The sequence below is a fragment of the Dermacentor silvarum genome, chromosome 3 (assembly GCF_013339745.2).
Source record: "Dermacentor silvarum isolate Dsil-2018 chromosome 3, BIME_Dsil_1.4, whole genome shotgun sequence".
NCBI lineage: Eukaryota > Metazoa > Arthropoda > Arachnida > Ixodida > Ixodidae > Dermacentor > Dermacentor silvarum.
Window position 1 is genome coordinate 16,350,627 of NC_051156.1, and position 18,286 is coordinate 16,368,912.

Here is an 18,286-nt window from a genome sequence, read left to right on the forward strand (position 1 = left end):
CCCTTAATGTCAACTAGAATATCGGCTTTCCCCGTTTGCTCTTTGATTCACACCGCTCTCTTCCTGTCTCTTAACGTTAGCCCTAAGATTTTTCGTTCCATTGCTCTTTGTGCGGTCCTTAACTTGTTCTCGGGCTTATTTGTTAACCTCCAAGTTTCTGCCCAATATGTTAGCACCGGTAGAATGCAATGGTTGTACACTTTTCTTTTCAACGACCGTGGTAAACTCCCAGTCAGGATTTCACAATGCCTGCCGTATGCACTCCAACCCAATTTTATTCTTCCGTAAATTTCCTTCTCATGATCAGGGTCCTCTGTGAGTAACTGACCTAGATAAATGTACTCCTTTTCAGACTTTAGAGGCTGACTGGCGAATATGAATTCTTGTTCGTTTGCCAGGCTATTGAACATTATTTTTGTCTTCTGCATATTAATCTTCAACCCCACTCTTACACTTTCTCCATTAAGGTCCTCAATCATTTGCTGTAATTCATCTCCATTGTTGCTGAATAGGACAATGTCATCTGCAAACCGAAGGTTGCTGAGATATTTGCCATTGATCCTCACTCCTAAGCCTTCCCAGTCTACTTGCTTGAACACTTCTTCTAAGAATCCAGTGAATTGCATTGGAGAGATTGTGTCTCCTTGCCTGACCCCTTTCTTGATAGGTAACTTTCTACTTTTCTTGTGGAGAACCAAGGTAGCTGTGGAATCCTTGTAGACGTTTGCTAAGATATTCACGTATGCCTCCTCCTACTCCTTGATTACGCAATGCCTCTATGACTGCTGATATCTCTACTGAATCGAATGCCTTTTCATAATCTATGAAAGCCATATAGAGAGGTTGATTGTACTCCGCAGATTTCTCGATTACCTGATTTATGACATGGATATGATCCATCGTAGAATATCCCTTCCTGAAGCCAGCCTGTTCTCTTGGTTGGCTGAAGTCAAGTGTTGCCCTGATTCTATTGGAAATTATCTTGGTGAATATTTTATACAATACTGAAAGCAAGCTAATGGGTCTATAATTCTTCAATTCCTTAACCTCTCCCTTCTTATGGATTAGTATAATGTTGGCATTCTTCCAGCTCTCTGGTACACTTCAAGTCGTGAGACATTGCGTATAAAGGGCCGCAAGCTTTTCAAGCACGATATCTCCTCCACCTTTGATTAAATTGACTGTTATTCCATCTTCTATAGCAGCTTTTCCCCTGGTCATGTCTTGCAAGGCCTTTCTAACTTCATCACTAGTTATAGAAGGAGCCTCTGTATCCTGTTCATCACTACTTCGAATGAAAGTAGCTTGGCTGCTCTGGGAACTGTACAGGTCAGTATAGAATTCTTCCACTGCTTTTACTATGTCATCGAAATTTCTGATACAGCTGCGATAATTGTGTGCCGCCAACAATTCTAAAAAAAAGCGGCACACTCATGGGAGCGCGCACAGCAGCTTCGAGCGACAGCCTGTGGCTGGAGGCCTTATCACGGATGGAACTAGAGTGTACTACAATTCTAGTGCACCTCTAGATGAAACCAGCCCCAGGTGGACCAATGGGCTTTCGGAGAGAAGGTATCGCGGCAATGACTGGACTCTAATTTGAACAACAGTGTTAGAGAAAGAATACTACCTATGCACTCAGACTGAATCAGGGAGACTAGGAAAGACCTAATCCTCATGGCTGGTCTGGCGATCTCCTTTAACGGGCCAGCAGGTGAAATCGAATTACCGATACTTCTATTCAGATTGTATTCGATTCCAGAATTCACTATTAAAAATTATCGAATAGTCGTTTCTGTTCAAATGTGATGCATAACAGCCCTTTGAAGTGCTGAGGGCGAGTAACCGATGCAAGTGAGGACTGTTCCGAATGATTCAACTGCTGGAGAGTCTCGGCTGTCACGCAGAGGCGCACTATTTTCTGAGCGAATTAGCACATGGGGTTTGATAGCTTGTGCTTAACAAGTTCCTGGCCGTCATTCAATATAAACGCCCGGTATTGGGGCAGCCTGTAAATCTGCTGACTCGATTCAGGTGAAGAATATTTTTCTTTTGGACAGTCTCACCGTGTTTGCATCTCATTAAAACTGAGTGGTGCGTGTGGTAGCTCACTTATCTCCTTCAACGAACCAAGCAGATCTGCATATACCTCTACGTGTATGTGAGGCCTGCTGTTCCTTGAATTACTTCATCATTGTCGTTATGACATACTGCACATGCTGGATAACTGAAAGCAGCAGTTTATAATAAACAAGCTGCTCCATTGAGCGAATCCGACATACAGTTGGGAACGCCCTTACGTGCAGGTTTGAAATATAAGATAAGCAGAACCTGTTTTTCTGAGAATAACCTGTTTTTCAATAATAATTTCATTTTGTTTACCTCTTAGAAAAAAGCCTAAGGAGACAGCTACATTCTTTTTTTTTAAGAAAAAATTATGCGGTTTTACATGGCAAACAACATTATTATGAGGCACATGGTTTACTTTTCACCACCTGGAGTTGTGAAAATATAACACAAGTGTATTTCCATTTCATCCCCATTGGATCCCGCAGCATGGATTGAACCCACGAGCCAAGTTTAGTAGCGCAAGGCCATAGCCACTAATTAGGCTACTGCGCCTGTTTTTTTTTGTTTTTTTTTTAAGCATGGAGTGGGAAAAAATTTAAAACGGCTTACAGGTCAAATACTAGTATATGGAATAGCTGCTATTCAATTTACCGAAATTTGCGATGTAACAAACTATTTTCATTTCCCGATCTGAGTTGCATTAAAAATCGTGTTAACAAAGTAATTTCGTGACATGGTTTCGCTTTAACGAACTTTTCGGCCATTTCAAGCATGTACAGGTGCCCACAAAATAACTCGGAACGCCGGACCGATGGCCGATCGTCGGCGGAGCACACCCGCGGAAAAATACAGCCATGGTCTGCGCGTGCGCGGCATCCCTAGCAAGCAAGCCTCGCTCCCTAGTTCATCTAGATAAGCGTTGCCTTGCGTAAAAAAAACTAGCGGTTTGTTCCTCTTAGCGCTGCAACAACACATTTCGGAGAAAGGGGGGCAATCGGGGCCTATAGGCTACAGCATGCTCGCACGCTATGAAGCGTAATCTCTACACGCACGCGTAATCATTGTGGCCTATTCTCGTCGGAATCTGCATTCATGTAAGAGGTGGTCAGGATTTATGGATAGCTTGGGTGGATGGAATTCATGAGCGTTTATAACTGAGTGGTGACCAGTGAGTTCACCATGCTCTAGTTTTAATTATACCTAATGGCTTGCATATCTGAGTTAATTATTTCGCCTAAGGAAACTATGAATTCATAGCTTATCTTTCATGCAGGCGAGCTCCCCGGCTCGCCTATAATAGCACTGGAGCGCACTTTTCAACCTGATCATCGGTTTGCGCGATGTATTTTAGTCCTTGTTCAACTATATTCCGAGACGCATTTACTACTTGGGAATGAGTGAGTGAGTGACATAACTTTATTTGAAATCCGGCGATTGGGAGGCCCGGGCCTGGGGCCGCCTAGATGGCCACTGGGAGCTGTTGGAATAAGATCAGAACTTTGACTGTAACACGACGGCTCCTTTAACAAGGATGACTGCGTGCAGTAATAAATGTTTTCAAAATGACATCAGACGACGTATTCCAATACGTCAATTTCATGCACAGGAATTAATTTTATATATGCGGCACTATTATAAAGGTCTCTTCAATGCTTCTCAGTAACAATGAACATCGCATAGAGCTCTATTTATTTGCAAAATCTGGCCACTTTGCACTTTTGGTAGGGAGTACTCGAACATTTGATCGCGTCTGCGTTGGTTGGCGCAAACATTCAATTTTTCGTTCAGTGGCGTGATACGCTGCTAATCAAGGGGGTGTTCAGCTGCGTGAGTTATAATGCGTATGAACAAAAAAAAATTCAGTGGGGTCCCATATCGATTACAAAGACGACTGTGGCGGCGAAAGCTTTAATGCGTTGACGTCATTTCATTTGCGATTGCTCGCTTATTTCGGCGAATTAATTAAATAACTATTATTTGCTCGTAATTCGGTTTAATTATTGTCTTACTTGCTGTTACGGAGTCTTGAATTGATCCTAATTAGCATGTACTACTCTTTGGAACTCTTAATTAGTCTTAATTTGGCGTGACCAGTCTTATCACGGAGTCTCGAATTGATGTTACGTAGTCTCTATTACTGTTCGCAACCCTTATTACCTTTAATTATTCATAATGATTATTAGTTACTTATTAATTCACTTTAGCATGCTTTAATAAAGGTGTCGTATGATGTACGTGTATTGGTCTTGTTAATTAACCTAATTACTTTTAATTAGTCTTTGGGACTCTTGAATTACTCCTAATTTTAGCTACTTAGTGCTTAATTCACTTTTATATGCTTAATTGAACGTAGAGGTGCAGCATGCCGCTTTCTGATTTTTGCTACCGCAAGTGTTGTCGACGATGGTCACATTCCGCGACTAATGAGGCAGGTAAGCCTTTCACTTTAAAAGGCACCGATGTCCATAACGCGCACGCACGAGCGCTTATGCTCCATCGCGTGCACACGAGCGCACACAACGTTTTAGAGACCGCATCCGCACAGCCCCCCTATGACAACGCTAAAAAGCACCCAACGCTATTCTTTTGGAGCACGGCAACGCCTATTTAGATGCACTGGGGAGCGAGGCGAGCTTGCTAGGGACACCACGCATGCGCAGACCCTGGCACTACTTTTTCGTCAGCGCGCTCCGCCGACGAGCAGTCACCGGTCCAGCGTTCCGAGTTATTTTGTGGGCACCTGTACTTGGGAGCCTGTATGGCTAGTAAATCTAGAAAAAACGGTATGAAAATGTCAGCCGAGGCAAAAGTTAAAGTGTCTTTCCGCATGGAAAGTTTGAGTGGCAGAAACGTCAAAGCGCACGCGCCGGGACGCGGTAGGCAGGAAACAGTGCTGCACCATTTGTTGCTTTGGTAAACAACTTGCGGAGGCCGCAGGGCACACAGCGCTTGGAGGAACACGAGAGCTGACGATTCTTTCTGCGCAAGGGGGATGGGGAGGCAGTGAATGGGCAGTAATGTGATCAAGCACGCACTAAGGGGGGAGGGGGGTGTTACGAACGGCCAGCGGGGGCAGCGACCTTCAACCCTCCCCTGCTTTCCTGCGAGGAATCGCCACATGGAGTTGAAAATACGTCCCGTGGGAATGACCTGCGGCGACACCATGGCGAGACACGTTTCAATGCATACGTGGTTGCTGAATGCCACTTCGTCGCCGACCTTGACAGTGGGACCGAGAAACTCTAGGAAAAGTGCGTTCTACACCGTTTTGTTATGGCCGCTGCTAGCCACCATAGCTGTCCGACAGACGAAGCAGCTAATTGCTGGGCCATCCTAGGAGCCAAGACGCGCCAGGTTGGGTCACGTGTGACACCTCCCGTCTGCGAGCGTCCCCTCCGTTCTCTGTGACAATGACCTGTGTGCACCCGAGGCTAATTTTCCAGCTGTATTCGGGGAACAAAGGCGCCGGAATGTTTATGCGCACCCTCATCCTCAAGGTGGAGCTTTCGGCGACTTTGGACACTCCGGTTGGAGGAAGGTGTGCCCGCAGGTTTCTCTGGCCTAGGGATCTAGGGAGGACAGGAGGGATTTAAGCAGATGTTGGCGGCTCATCTAGTGCACTTTCCCATTTGCTCTGACATGTATATGGTGCTGTCCCAGAAAGATGTAGTCTGCTCAGATGTAGTAGCGCTGACATGCTACGATGTACCGCACTCCATACTCCGGCCAGTACGATGATCCCTTGTTCTGTAAACAAGTTTGCCTCTTTCATGTAAATAAACTCCATGTTCCGTTTGTTTGTTTGTTTATTTATTTATTTATTTATTTATTTATTTATTTATTTATTTATTTATTTATTTATTTATTATTTATTTCATTTATTCATTCATTCATTCATTCATTCATTCATTGATTCATTCATTCATTATTATTCATTTATTTATTTATTTATTTATTTATTTATTTATCGTACCTTACAGGTCCATTAAAGGACATTTGAGTAAGGGGGGTTACAATCAGAAAATACAATGAAAGGAAAAAGCAGTAAAACAAATAACATAAGTACATATCAGGTGTGAAAGCAATGAACAAACGAATACAAGTAGAACTAAAATAAAATCCTGCCAAAACACTTAAAAAGCGGTCCTGCAGTGCGAGAATAATAGAAACACTAACAGTGCAACAGTGACACATCATTATACAGTAATTAGTCATACAGAGCGTGTAATTTTTCACGAAAAATGCCTACCTCTTGACCTCGTACACTTCACGAACGAAGCAACCCTCGTCGAAGTCTGCTAGGACGACGGCTTGGGCCCGCTAAGCCTCCGTGTCACGACCCTGGTAGCATAGACCAGCTACCCATTACAAGACGCACCGGCGGCGTAGGCTAGTGAGTGACCCTCAGTTGACGCCAGACTCCGAGACCACGACTCCCGAATCTTACAGGGGGCAGGAACGCGGCGTTTATCTACCTTCTCCTCCAGCGACATGGCTTCAAAGAGGCTGATGCTTTACACTTTGTACAGGCCTTGATACACTCACGCCTACCTTATCAGAACCTAACTCAAACTACCTGAGCACACAGTGATCCCCGGTAATGAGCACGCTCATGCGCTAGCCCTAGAACTCTCAGACTGAGCCGCCGGGGATCACTCTGCCATCATCTGACCGCAACCTTTCTCATAAGCATTTGCTGAAATACGCCTAACTCGGCAACACTACCCCCCACCTCATCCTTCCCTTACTCGCCGACAGGCTGTCTGTTGGCGACAACTACAGACAAATACTTTCCTGACTTTTCTATTCCTACCTCTACACCTCCTGTGGTCCGGCTCAATACTGCGGCGACCGCCCAGCCTACTGCATATGATTTGGCTTTGCCAAGACATTCCTAACGTCCCTCCTATTCCAAACCCCATCCTCACCTCCTGGGATGAGCGGCTGACCAACACGACGGTGACTGGCCAGCAATGGCTGGTCGACCGTGCCGAGGCAGTGGCTGCTACCTATGGGGGCCCAGACCATGGTGTAAGACCATGCCCCAGACTAAGGGCTCCACCTTCAAGGCAGGCACAACTGGTCTCCACAATATTGCAATAAAGTTTATTCTCTCCAGTGCAGCGTCTCCTCCTCGCGCGTGTCCATGCGCGGAAGTAATCTCACCGTGGCAAGTAGAAAGCTCGAGCCAAGACGTTTGGTGCCTCGATGAGCATTGGTTCTCCCGCGCGTCTAATGTTGGCAGTTGCGTAGTCTCAAGTTTCCGAGTTACGGTGAGAAGCGTTCGCTCGCATTGTGACAGCGAGTTCGTCATCATCGAGTGAGATCTGTTAATGTTTGCCTGAGCGTGCGTGACACCGATGAAACTACGAACCTCCCTTCGTGTAGTTGTCTCTTTGCTATCGCCATAAATGCTCCGCCTTTCTGGCAAAACTGTGCCATTTCTTTTATTTTGCTGAGAACGAATATCCGCATCTTTTTACCCTTTTGTTTTTAATTTGTGGGCGCCGGCTGCAGGCTGTAGGATTTGGGGGTCATGGTCTCGGAGTCTGGCATCAACTGAGGGCCGCTCTCTAGCCTACGTCACGAGTGTATCACGTAACAGGCACCTGGCCTACGCTACCTGTTACACGGAGGCTTAGCGGTCCCACGCCGTCGTCTGAGCAGACTTGACGAGGGTTGCTTCTTACTTCAAGACTAAAAGGTCGAGAGGTAGGGGAAATGGAACAGGGGGTTTATTTACATAGGAAAGGCAAACGAGCAGATACACGTACTGGCAGGAGCACGGAGCGCAGTACATCATTTTTGTAGCATGCGCTACATGTCAGAGCAGACAACATCGTTCTCAGAGAGCACTCCAGATGAGCTGAAAAAGCAAGCTTCAATTCACCTTAGCCTCCCTAGATCTCTAGGCCAGGGAAACCTGCGGTCACACCTTCCTCCAACCGGAGCGTCCAAAGAAGCTGAAGGCTCCGCGTTGAAGGCGAGGGCGCGCATAAACATTCCATCACCTTTGTTGACGGAACAAGATCTGAGAAGTGCCCTCAGGTGCACCCGGTTCACTGCCTCAGAGAAAGGTGTGGACACTCATTGATCAGAAGGTTCACGCTGTGGGGTCTCACATGTGCTCTTGGGACAAAGGAACGACAACACAGTAGTGCAAACAATCAAAAGGGCATTTATTGCACCTTTCGTACACTAATACATGCCAGCCGAATTACTACCAATAGAACATTCACATGGGCACGCGACAAATCAAGGAAGTCCAACTCACCGCGACCCGATAGCGAGCGAATATGTTCGCCCCTTGCTGTGACACCATCGCCTAGTCGTTCACGTGTGCGGTCACGCGAACGGTGGCGCGTTCGAACGATCCGTGTTCGTCCATACCGGTGTCCTGCTCTTAGCCTCGCGAGACGGTCCCGCGAAGCGGGCCAGCGCACGCGCGAAGCGTTCGTGCGTGTTCGTCGCCGATCCCAAGCCAAAGAGGAAGCGCTTTCGACCTTTTTCTCCCAAGTCACCCTGCCGTTCGGTGGCGTTAGCATCGCGACACTTGCGCCTTCTTTCGCAACACGCCGCAACCACTATGGCCGCCTCTGGCGCTTAGCCACACAGAGAAGCCGGACTACAGGAGACGCGAGCTATGCGGAGAAAGCAACAGCAGGGGACGTGCGAGAGTCGTGCATCCCCACAACGCGTGGCTCAATCTGGCGCGTCGTGGCTCCTGGGATGGCCCAGCAATTAGCTGGTTTCTCTGTTGAACGGCCTCGGTGGCTAGCTATGGCCGTGGGGAAGCCCCCCGTCGCAGAATAGCCTTTACTAACAGTTTCTTGGTACCAGCGTTGTGGTCGGCTGCCGGGTGACATCCAGCAACCACGTATTCGTTGAAACGTGTCTTGCCATGGTGTCGCCGCTGGTCTTTCCCATGAGACATATTTTTAGCTTTACAAAGCGATTTGTCACAGGAAAGCAGGAGTGGGACGAAGTTCAATGCCCCCGCTGGCTAATTATAACAGGCACCAAGCGCGTTCAGCCAAGGCATCCTATATTTATGGCGCTGCGCGACGCAACACACGCAGATCTCGGATGCCGTGAGCCACGTCGATGCATTGCTCACGGCGCAATCCGCACCGCAGACACTGGCACTCATAACCGTGCTATTATGATCCAACCTTCTTGCGATTTGTTTATAAGTGCTTACTAAGAAGATACAATTCACCATGAATGCTCTGGGAATTTGTGAAGTTGTTTATAATGCTGAAACTGTAAAACCTCGAGTTAACGGAATTCGCGATTTAATGAAGTTTTTCGCTGCAAGTACAATTTCGTTATATCAAGGTTCAACTGTATGCAAAATTGTCAAATATTCATTTTTGCTCATATATAAAGCAGCATTTACTGAAGTCTCGAGGAAGAGAGGCTGATGCAAGTGACCAGGCCAGTTCCCTGGTGGAATGCATGGGGCGCTTGTTCTCAAGCATTTCAATCAATACGAATACCTTGCTTTAAGGCAGCCCATATGAACTCAGTTTCTCAATTTAGGCAAACCAATTTGGCCAGTATCATCATGTTTGCATCCCTTTAAGACAATGTGCTATAGTATCTGGTGACGTGCTATATTCCCTCGTCTATTAGTGTCATTGTCATGGAGTACCACATAACTGAAAGCAGTTGCTCTTCATTTGCAAGTTGCTCACATAGAACAAGGAAACTGCTCAGTTGATCGGTCGTTCAGTTGCAAACCACATTACACGTAAGAACTAAATAATTCAAATGAGCCTCTTTTTTTAGAGCGAAGCACCCCAGCAAATTTTCTGCATCCGTGCGTGTACACCGTCCCGACGACGAAGAAACATTTTCGTCTCCAGAGCTAGTGTAATTTTGAGTTTCCATGTAACAGAATTATGTTTTCTCTCAAGGATGGCATGGTAGGCTAGTTGGTAAAGTATCTTAAGGGGGTAACAGTGCACCCAGACAGGGACGGAGTGTCCTGTTGTTTCTTCACTCCGTCCCCGTCTATGTGCACTGTTACCCCCTTAATATGTTTTCTCGTATGTTCAAATTACAATCCGATGCTGTCATGTATGCAGGTTGTGTGTAAATTGTACTTTACAAATTTTATGACGCACTTTACTTTGAAAAATTGAATTAGTTCAATAACACACTTGTGACAGGTGGAGGGTCTACAAGAATGAGGATATATGCTGCACTCCGGCACACCTGCGTGCACGCGTGACGAATGTGTGAACACGACGTATTTGTCCTTGATTAATGGGCGCTCTGTCCGTTACATCGGTCGTACAGAGTGTGCTGCGACCATAATCGACATCAGGGCAAAGACTGTTAAAAAATTACATTGGCATTCACTTTATGAATGCGGGTTACGCGCAAGCGTATGGACACCACGGCGTCGAAGCACCAATGGAAAGGGTGCGCACGAGGCCGTAGACGCTGCATTGATTTTGACAGTGTGACACCTTGTCGTAGTGACACTTGTGTAACGTCGGCAACAGCTCCGCTGTACATCCACTTTCACAAGGTAGAATGGAGGCAGAAATGTTTTTGCCACACAAAGTCTATACAGTTGAATCTCGATCTAACGAAACCCAATTTTACGAAGTTCCCGATCTAACGATGAAATTTCCATTCCACAGCGCGTACCCATAGGGTTCAATGTTGTCATCAACATTGTCATCAACAGTTCTTCCTGATATAAATGAGCAAAAAAAGAAAGCTATGATTTCTTTCTAATTTTGACACAGATGGGTGTTTCTTCGAGCATGCGCTCAAACGCTATATCGTTGAAACATCTAGCCGCCCTAGTCGCGGCCCTAGCCTTATTTTGACGAGGCTTCACACCACGCCCATGCACGGAATGGACGCAGCAGTCGGTAGCGCTCTTACATATCAGCTGGCGCAGATGGTGCTCGGCCTGCTCGCACTATCATTGCCTTCATTCTCCGCGACTTTGCATATCAGCAGCCTGTCATAGCTTCACGTGACCGTCTACTTGGCCTGCATCGTACATCGCACAAGCAATTCGGACTGCCCTCGCGAACTTTTCACACACGCAGGCGCAGGTTAGCAGCAAATACAATGCCGCGGTAGCTCTTGGGTGTTGCTACATTTTAGATTTCGAAGGACCAAGAAATACCTTTCTCAATTTTACGAACTTCCCAATTTAATTAAATAACTCGAGCGTGGTCATCACTTCGTTAATTCGAATTTCAACTGTACAAGTTTGATATCCCACTTTGTTTAGAAAATGAGCAAATACTTGATATTTTATTAAATATTTGAAGGTCACTCTATTCAAATATCTCTATGTATTTCATTCAATTAGGAAATTGCAGAATTTGAACACCTCGTAAATTTCAACAGGTCCTGACTCACCTTTGCAGTGTCAGCTGACAAGGGAGTGTCACCTGGTTTCAGCTGGCGACCAATCTGCTGCACCAGCTTGCTCACCGCCTGCACGCACCACATTAGGCACATGCTGTAACCATGTAACCATATGCTGCATGCCAAAAAAGCTTATCACTCACTACAACCTTTTCTTAGCTGAGAATGGATATACTGGAAGTTGCTGCATGATATTCACCATCTTTCTTTTCGTTTTTTGTAAATTTATATCACATATTTTCAATCTTTTTGGTGCTTCAACTGCAGTTTTATTTAGGCAGCTGTTCTTGACACCATAAATTTATTTAGAGTTAAAAACATTCTAACTTAAAATTTATCATGAACATTTTGCTGCTGCATTAGTTTGTGCTTTATGGTGAACAACATTGGTGGCCTTAAAATGACCAGCAAGTATACAACCTACTTTTGTATGTCTCACTTACCTAATACTATTTGCAGTGATCCAGTGAAGACCGATTTTTAGTAACAGTTCGATAAGAACATTATTATTAAGGTAACACTTTGTTTGCAAGACATTAGAAATTAAATAATAATCAATACTTTATTCTAAACTGAAATTATCAGCTTTTAGACTGAATTCTTGATGTTGGATGGTGACTGAATTCTAGATGTTGGATTGCGCAACATTTTGACGGGACACACAGAAGAAAAACGCACACAACGGAGAGCTACTTGCAACTGTCAATTTACTCCCTTGTCAGCGGAATAAATTGAAGAAGATACTCAAAGGGGAAGAACAAAAAATACGAAAAAAATTTTACAATAAGGACCATCCACAAATATGAAGCCAGCTTTGTCACATTATCATTAGGCTATGCTCGACATTGCAATAAAATGGAACGAGGGTACAAAATTGAAAAAAAATTTAATTATGGGGTTTTACGTGCCAAAACCAGTTCTGATTATGAGGCACGCCGTAGTGGGGGACTCCGAAAATTTGGACCACCGTTCTTTAACGTGCACCTAAATCTGAGTACACGGGTGTTTTCGCATTTCGCCCCCATTGAAATGCGGCCGCCGTGGCCGGGATGAGGGTACAAAATTTCTTTCGAATTAGGGCTTGAGGAAATCAATTTCTTTGCAGTAACGGAAACAAACAGAATGCTTACGCACATACTTCCCATGCGCGCAATCTCAGCACAGTCAGTGAAAAATATTACCATAAACAGAAATCGAAATTGACACTTCTACAGTTGGACATGTAGTCACTATCATCTTTTAAGCTTTTGTGATGCAGTGATTTTGTGCACTCAGTGGTGGGAGTGGCCAAGAGCGTTTTGGAGCAGATTTAGTAGTAGGAGAAATCATGATTTGGAGCAGATTTTGTAGCAGTCAACAATGGTGATTCTGAATGGTTATCCGCAGGGCACTATTCCTGCACGTCAAAAGGTTCCAGAGTACCTGTGTACATCATTGCATGCAAATATTCTCAAGGAAGATAATCCAAATATGCAACTACGTGCGAACAAATTACAACCATTACACGGCTACAATAAGTCAACCAGCGTGCTCGAAATAGAAAGTATTGCACGTACCCAGTGGTAAAGCACGACACACAACCGCATGCAATACTCACAGCAATACAGCCACATGGTATACAGGATGACCATTTGAGCAGTTCTGTTGTAGGCCTAAAGACGTCTAGCTAGTAAAATGGCAGAGCTACAAATGCACTGCGTTATGAGCACACACAGACAAACATGACATAGCAAATCAGCTAATAACATCCAACGGGGGTAAGTTTCAGTTTGCCAAGTGCGCCATGACACAGCCGCCATGCCGAACACACGAAGTGCGCACTGTCAGTTGAGGAACACCTCTGCGACCAAGGACACACTGCCGATATGACGTATGAATGCGGGCCTCTTCCTCTCTACAATCGCACTGTCTCTCTCATGCCAACAAGCATAATGTGCTAAGCACACACTACTAGGCCCAACAGAACTAACTCCTAAACTGCACACAACTCGCGAATATGGCGCATAGAGTTTCTGAATGGCTGACCGTGAACATGCACGAGTGCGCACTTGATTAGATTAGCTGAGTGACCCTTTAGCTCATTTGGCTTGTATTAATGGCAGGAGATGCGACGGCACTCTTCGCAAAGGGTGGTGTCAACTGCCATCTGACCTTTCCTAGAACTTCTCTTCGCAGTGGCCTCCAATATTACACGCCGCAGCTCATCCTGGAGCAGCTTTGGAGCAGTAATTTTTACCATGAATGTAGCAGCTTTAATGAAATGCAGCAGACTGGAGAAACTGTAGCAGCATTCCCCCACCACTGCACCCTTCATAGACAGGACGTAATGCACAAGAGTGCTGCTGTGATGACTGGTTAAAAATGTCATGTGTAATGTACGTTTGCACGAGGTTGAGAGTACTGCGAAAAAAGCTACAGCATTACGTTCTACAACAATATTAGATATTACAGAGCTACAGGCGAGGTGCCGCAACCATCAGAATGATGCGTCACACGCCGAGCACTTTGACGCGCCAATGGCTGCCTTGCGGGAACTGTTGTAGCCATAACAACGATGACACGGCCTCCGAGATTGGACCGTGCGTTGCGTGATTGCGGAGGCCATGGGAACACCATCAACAGGCTGAGCAGGCTTAGCAATCGTGGTGTGCAGACTTCCGCTAATGCCCTGTTGCTACTGGGTGGCACCACATGAGGTCATGGGAGAACGAAAAACACTACAAGCCAAAGCCAGAGATAGGGTGAACACCCTAGTGTATTTCTGCAAGTATTTCACCAAAGAGATCTTTCAAGATCTCACTGCATTCACAAACATTCTTGTGCTGCAAAGAGATGGCAATGAATCAGCCACTGTCAAGGAAGAAATTAAGGCCTTTATTGGAATTCTCATGCTGAAGGGTGTTTTGAAGTAGCCCCACAGAAGAATGTATTGGCAAACTACAGTAAGGATTCTCACCACAGCCAAGTCGATGGGTGTGAAAAGATTGTTCAATATCAGATGCCCCCTTCACCTAACTGACTAACTAGTCCAAGCAGCCAGGACAAGTTCTGGAAAGTTAGGCCAGTAATTAGATGCTGTCAGAGGCCGATGCTTACAGCTTGTTCCCCTAAAAGATGTCAGTTAGTTATGCAAGGTTTTATGGCACAAAAGTAACTAAGGCTACGCTGCACCAGAGATGAACAGATATTAACTGGGTGCACTGCTGTGAAGCAATATACATAAGTAAAACCAAACCCAGAAGGGTTTAAAGGTTTTAGTACGCTCCAGTTTTGAAGGCCTTGCTCATGACTTGGAGATTTACCAAGGGAAGGAAACAGGCATAAGGTTCCTACAGAACCTTTTAATTAAAATTCAGGGGCAGTTTAAGGATTTGAAGGATACTGAAAGCCAAAATTCGAAGAGGGCAAACAAACCTTATTCATATACATACACTGAAAAATGGTGAAATCTTCTTAGCTGCAATTTCTCTTGCAGCTACAGCTGCAGAGTTCGACATGCGCTTCAAGCTCCTAGGGTCGCTTTTCTAAGGCGACTTTCCAATTGCAATAATGTCAATCGCCTTCTGGCATGTTGGATACAAGTGTCCGACATCACCATACATATTCGTCGTGTTAATGTCAAATGGCTGAAAGCCAGGCATTTTATTTATAAAGCCTAGGGCTGGAAAATGGAGCCATGATGGCTGCGTTGTGAACCAACTAGCAAAACGGCAAAATGGTGGCACAGCTTGGTCGCTTGATCTGGCTTTGTCCTGCTACACGATGGCAATGATGCCTGTCATTGGTGGCTGTGGATACGCTATGTTGCCATCAATTAGCGACCCTCTGAAAAGAAAATATAATCTATGCATGATTGTTTCCCAGTGGACAGTGATGCGGAATTTGTTACTATGAATCTTCCCAAGTTACCCCCCGCCCCAGTTTTCAAGAAAATGAAGGACAACATTTACTTTCAAGGATTTCAAGGAGGTGTACGAACCCTGAACGTTTAACTATGAGCACTGAACATTCTCGCTTGGACTTGACGACTCTGTCGTAATGCAGCTTGATGAAAGCCTCCCAAAGGCGCAAAACGTTGATTGCTAAATGTATAACTATTTTACGCCAGTGAAATTGTGTCCTGAGTTGAAAGAGGCGGCACCATTACAGCAAACCACTTGGCAGGTTGCTCAGTGAAAACAGACATGGAAATGATGACTGGGCATAGAAGCTACGATGGAAGGTTTCCTCAGAACGAAGACATTGCCCTTGTCCATTGGAAAGACAACAGGGTCGTCAACATGGCTTCAACCCATGAAACGTGGGCACTGTGAGCAGGTGGAGTGAATCTAACGAGACCCAGGTCGACATCGAATGTCCAGAGGCAGTGCATAATTTCACCGGAGGATTCCTTCTTTGAGAACCTTTTAAATCCACAATGTCAATTGAGAAAAAAAAAATTCCCCACGCCAGGTTTAATTCGTGCCTGACGGGGATACCTACAACGGTGCTGCTGCATTTTTGACAGAGTTTGAGACCGCAGGGCTTGCCCTTGTAAACTGTCGATACGTAAATATGTAAAGCGACTGTTGCCGGGAAGTAAATGATGTGTGACCATTTTAGTGACGCTAACAGCAATGTACGTTACAGGTTCCAAAAAAAAAAGAAACACGAAATGTCAGCGAATGTCCCACGGGTACTAGTCAGAGTGATCAGCTACTCATCGCAAGCGGCGACGGCTCGAGCATAGAACACGAAACTAACAGAGTACGCTGGCCACCGCTGACGGTGGTCACGGTCGAGGCGTTGTGAGCAATGCTCATGTGACACAGTCAGCGACGCTTTCAATTCGAATGACCGCGGAACCTGGACGTGGTCAAGCAGGATAAACCAATGAGCGCCTATAAATAAATGGCCGTGCCGCAGGTTGTGCGCGATGCACGTGCTCACCTTGCGCTGCACACAGGACGCGTCGAAGTCCAGCATTGCCCGTATGTCTTCCATCGCGAGCTGACGCCACTCACACGGATGCGCGCTGCGCGGAAGGACTCGCCGCGATTCGGCGACGTTCACTCATGTACTGCGTTCAAAACACGTAGTACACGTGGTACACGTGCCTGGGCTGAGAAGCGGTATTTTCAGCGCAAGCAGTCAGAACGTTGCCGCTTTCGGATGTCAAAGCATGCATAGAGAAACTCTGTATGAGAGAAGCATGGATCTACCACGAACGCCGGCAGGCCGGTGATGCGGTGTGAGTAGCCTCCAAGATGCCCATAGATGCCTTTCTTGTGCGTCTCTAGTATCAGAGGCCACGTACAGAGTGTACAGTTTCAGAAAACAAAACCGAAACATCAAACAATACACTGTCGCGCGCTTTTGTCTTAAAATCGTAAAAAATATATATATTTCGATTTTAACACTATTCTATTCTACCGAAATTTCATGGAAGGATCTCACCTTATAGTCCGGGCACTACTTGTTGTTGAGAAAAACTTGAATTTGCCTTCGTCTGTGCCCCGCAGCAAAAAAAACATGGCTGCTATGTGATTTTTGCTGTCTGCAAAAAGGCACAGCACGGCCTTCAAGATTTGTTTTAGGGGCGAAGCACCTCAGTACAGTGTACTAGAAGACATTTCGAAGCTTGTCCGTCCGTTCAGGTCGTCCGTGCTCACGGCCAACCATGGAGGAAGAAAAAAATACTATATATATATATATATATATATATATATATATATATATATATATATATATATATACACCATGGTGTCCCGACTATCATGCACCAAGATTAAAGAGAGAGAGAGAGAGAAAATGATTTAACGATTTAACGAAAGGCATGGAGGTTAACCAGGACTGAGCTTAGAGAGAGAGAGAAAATGCTTTAATAAAGGCAGGGAGGTTAGACCTCCCTGCCTTTCATTAAATCATTTTTTTCTCTCTCTCTCTTTAAGATTAAAAAGAGGTAGGTTAACAGGGCTGAGCCCGGTTGGCTCAGTCCTGGTTAACCTCCCTGCCTTTCATTAAATCATTCTCTCTCTCTCTCTCTTTAATCTTGGTGCATGCCTGCCTTTGATTAAAAATTTTGCAAATGCGTACGTAGCTGGACAGAACCAAGGTAGTGTTGTTTGCCGTCGCTTTGGAGATATTCAGATTATTATTTTTTTTATTTTTTTTTTTTTTGAAGCTAAACATTTCGACAGAATTACCTGTCTGATTGGGAAAATTGATTAAGACTTAGAGATTGACTCCAAGCAAATAAGGAAATTTACTAGCCCGACGTTTTGGAACCAATTCGGCTCCTTCTTCAGGGGGTATTCCGCAGTATCCAGCAGCTGGACCCTAAAGTGCGGGAACAGCTCAGACTAAAAGCAATAGGCATAATAAGGTGCAATAACAACCGCAGAAGAGAAAGAAACTTGTCTTCTGACGAAACAAGAGCGCTGAGATTACTGAAAGAAGATAAGGACATTGTAATTCTACCAGCGGACAAGGGCAACTCAACCGTCGTGTTGAACATGCAGGACTACGAGGAAAAAGCGTCCACCCTACTCAACAGCCAAGACTACGAAATATTAAAAAAGGACCCCACCACAAGGACCCAATCAGTACTGAATAAGACGCTGGTCGAAATTTTCCGAAACCACCCAAATTCTCGAAATCTTTATCTAAAGTGAATGTGCAGGAACGGGTCCGCACCAGCCTTTTAGGGCTTGCCAAAACTCCATAAACCCGGAATCCCCTTACGGCCAATCGTAGACTTTTCGTGCTCCCCACTTCGATCACTATCCACATACTTGCACCAGATTATACCACCCATCACCGGAAGGACAGCATC

The 18,286-nt window shown here is 45.4% G+C and overlaps 1 protein-coding gene across 2 annotated transcripts in view; it reads right to left on the bottom strand.

Annotated features, from left to right (window-relative positions):
- The window catches only part of LOC119445344 (focadhesin), a 377,760-nt gene extending 361,065 nt beyond the window's left edge, over positions 1-16,695 (bottom strand). For both annotated transcript variants that reach the window (XM_037709656.2, XM_037709655.2), the window contains exons 1-2: positions 16,402-16,695; positions 11,464-11,541 (exon numbers count right to left, since the gene is read on the bottom strand). In XM_037709656.2, coding sequence (XP_037565584.1) covers positions 11,464-11,541; positions 16,402-16,455 — 132 coding nt within the window. In that variant the 5' untranslated portion in view covers positions 16,456-16,695. The remainder of the gene's footprint in view (positions 1-11,463; positions 11,542-16,401) is intronic.
- Between the last annotated feature and the right edge of the window lie 1,591 nt (positions 16,696-18,286).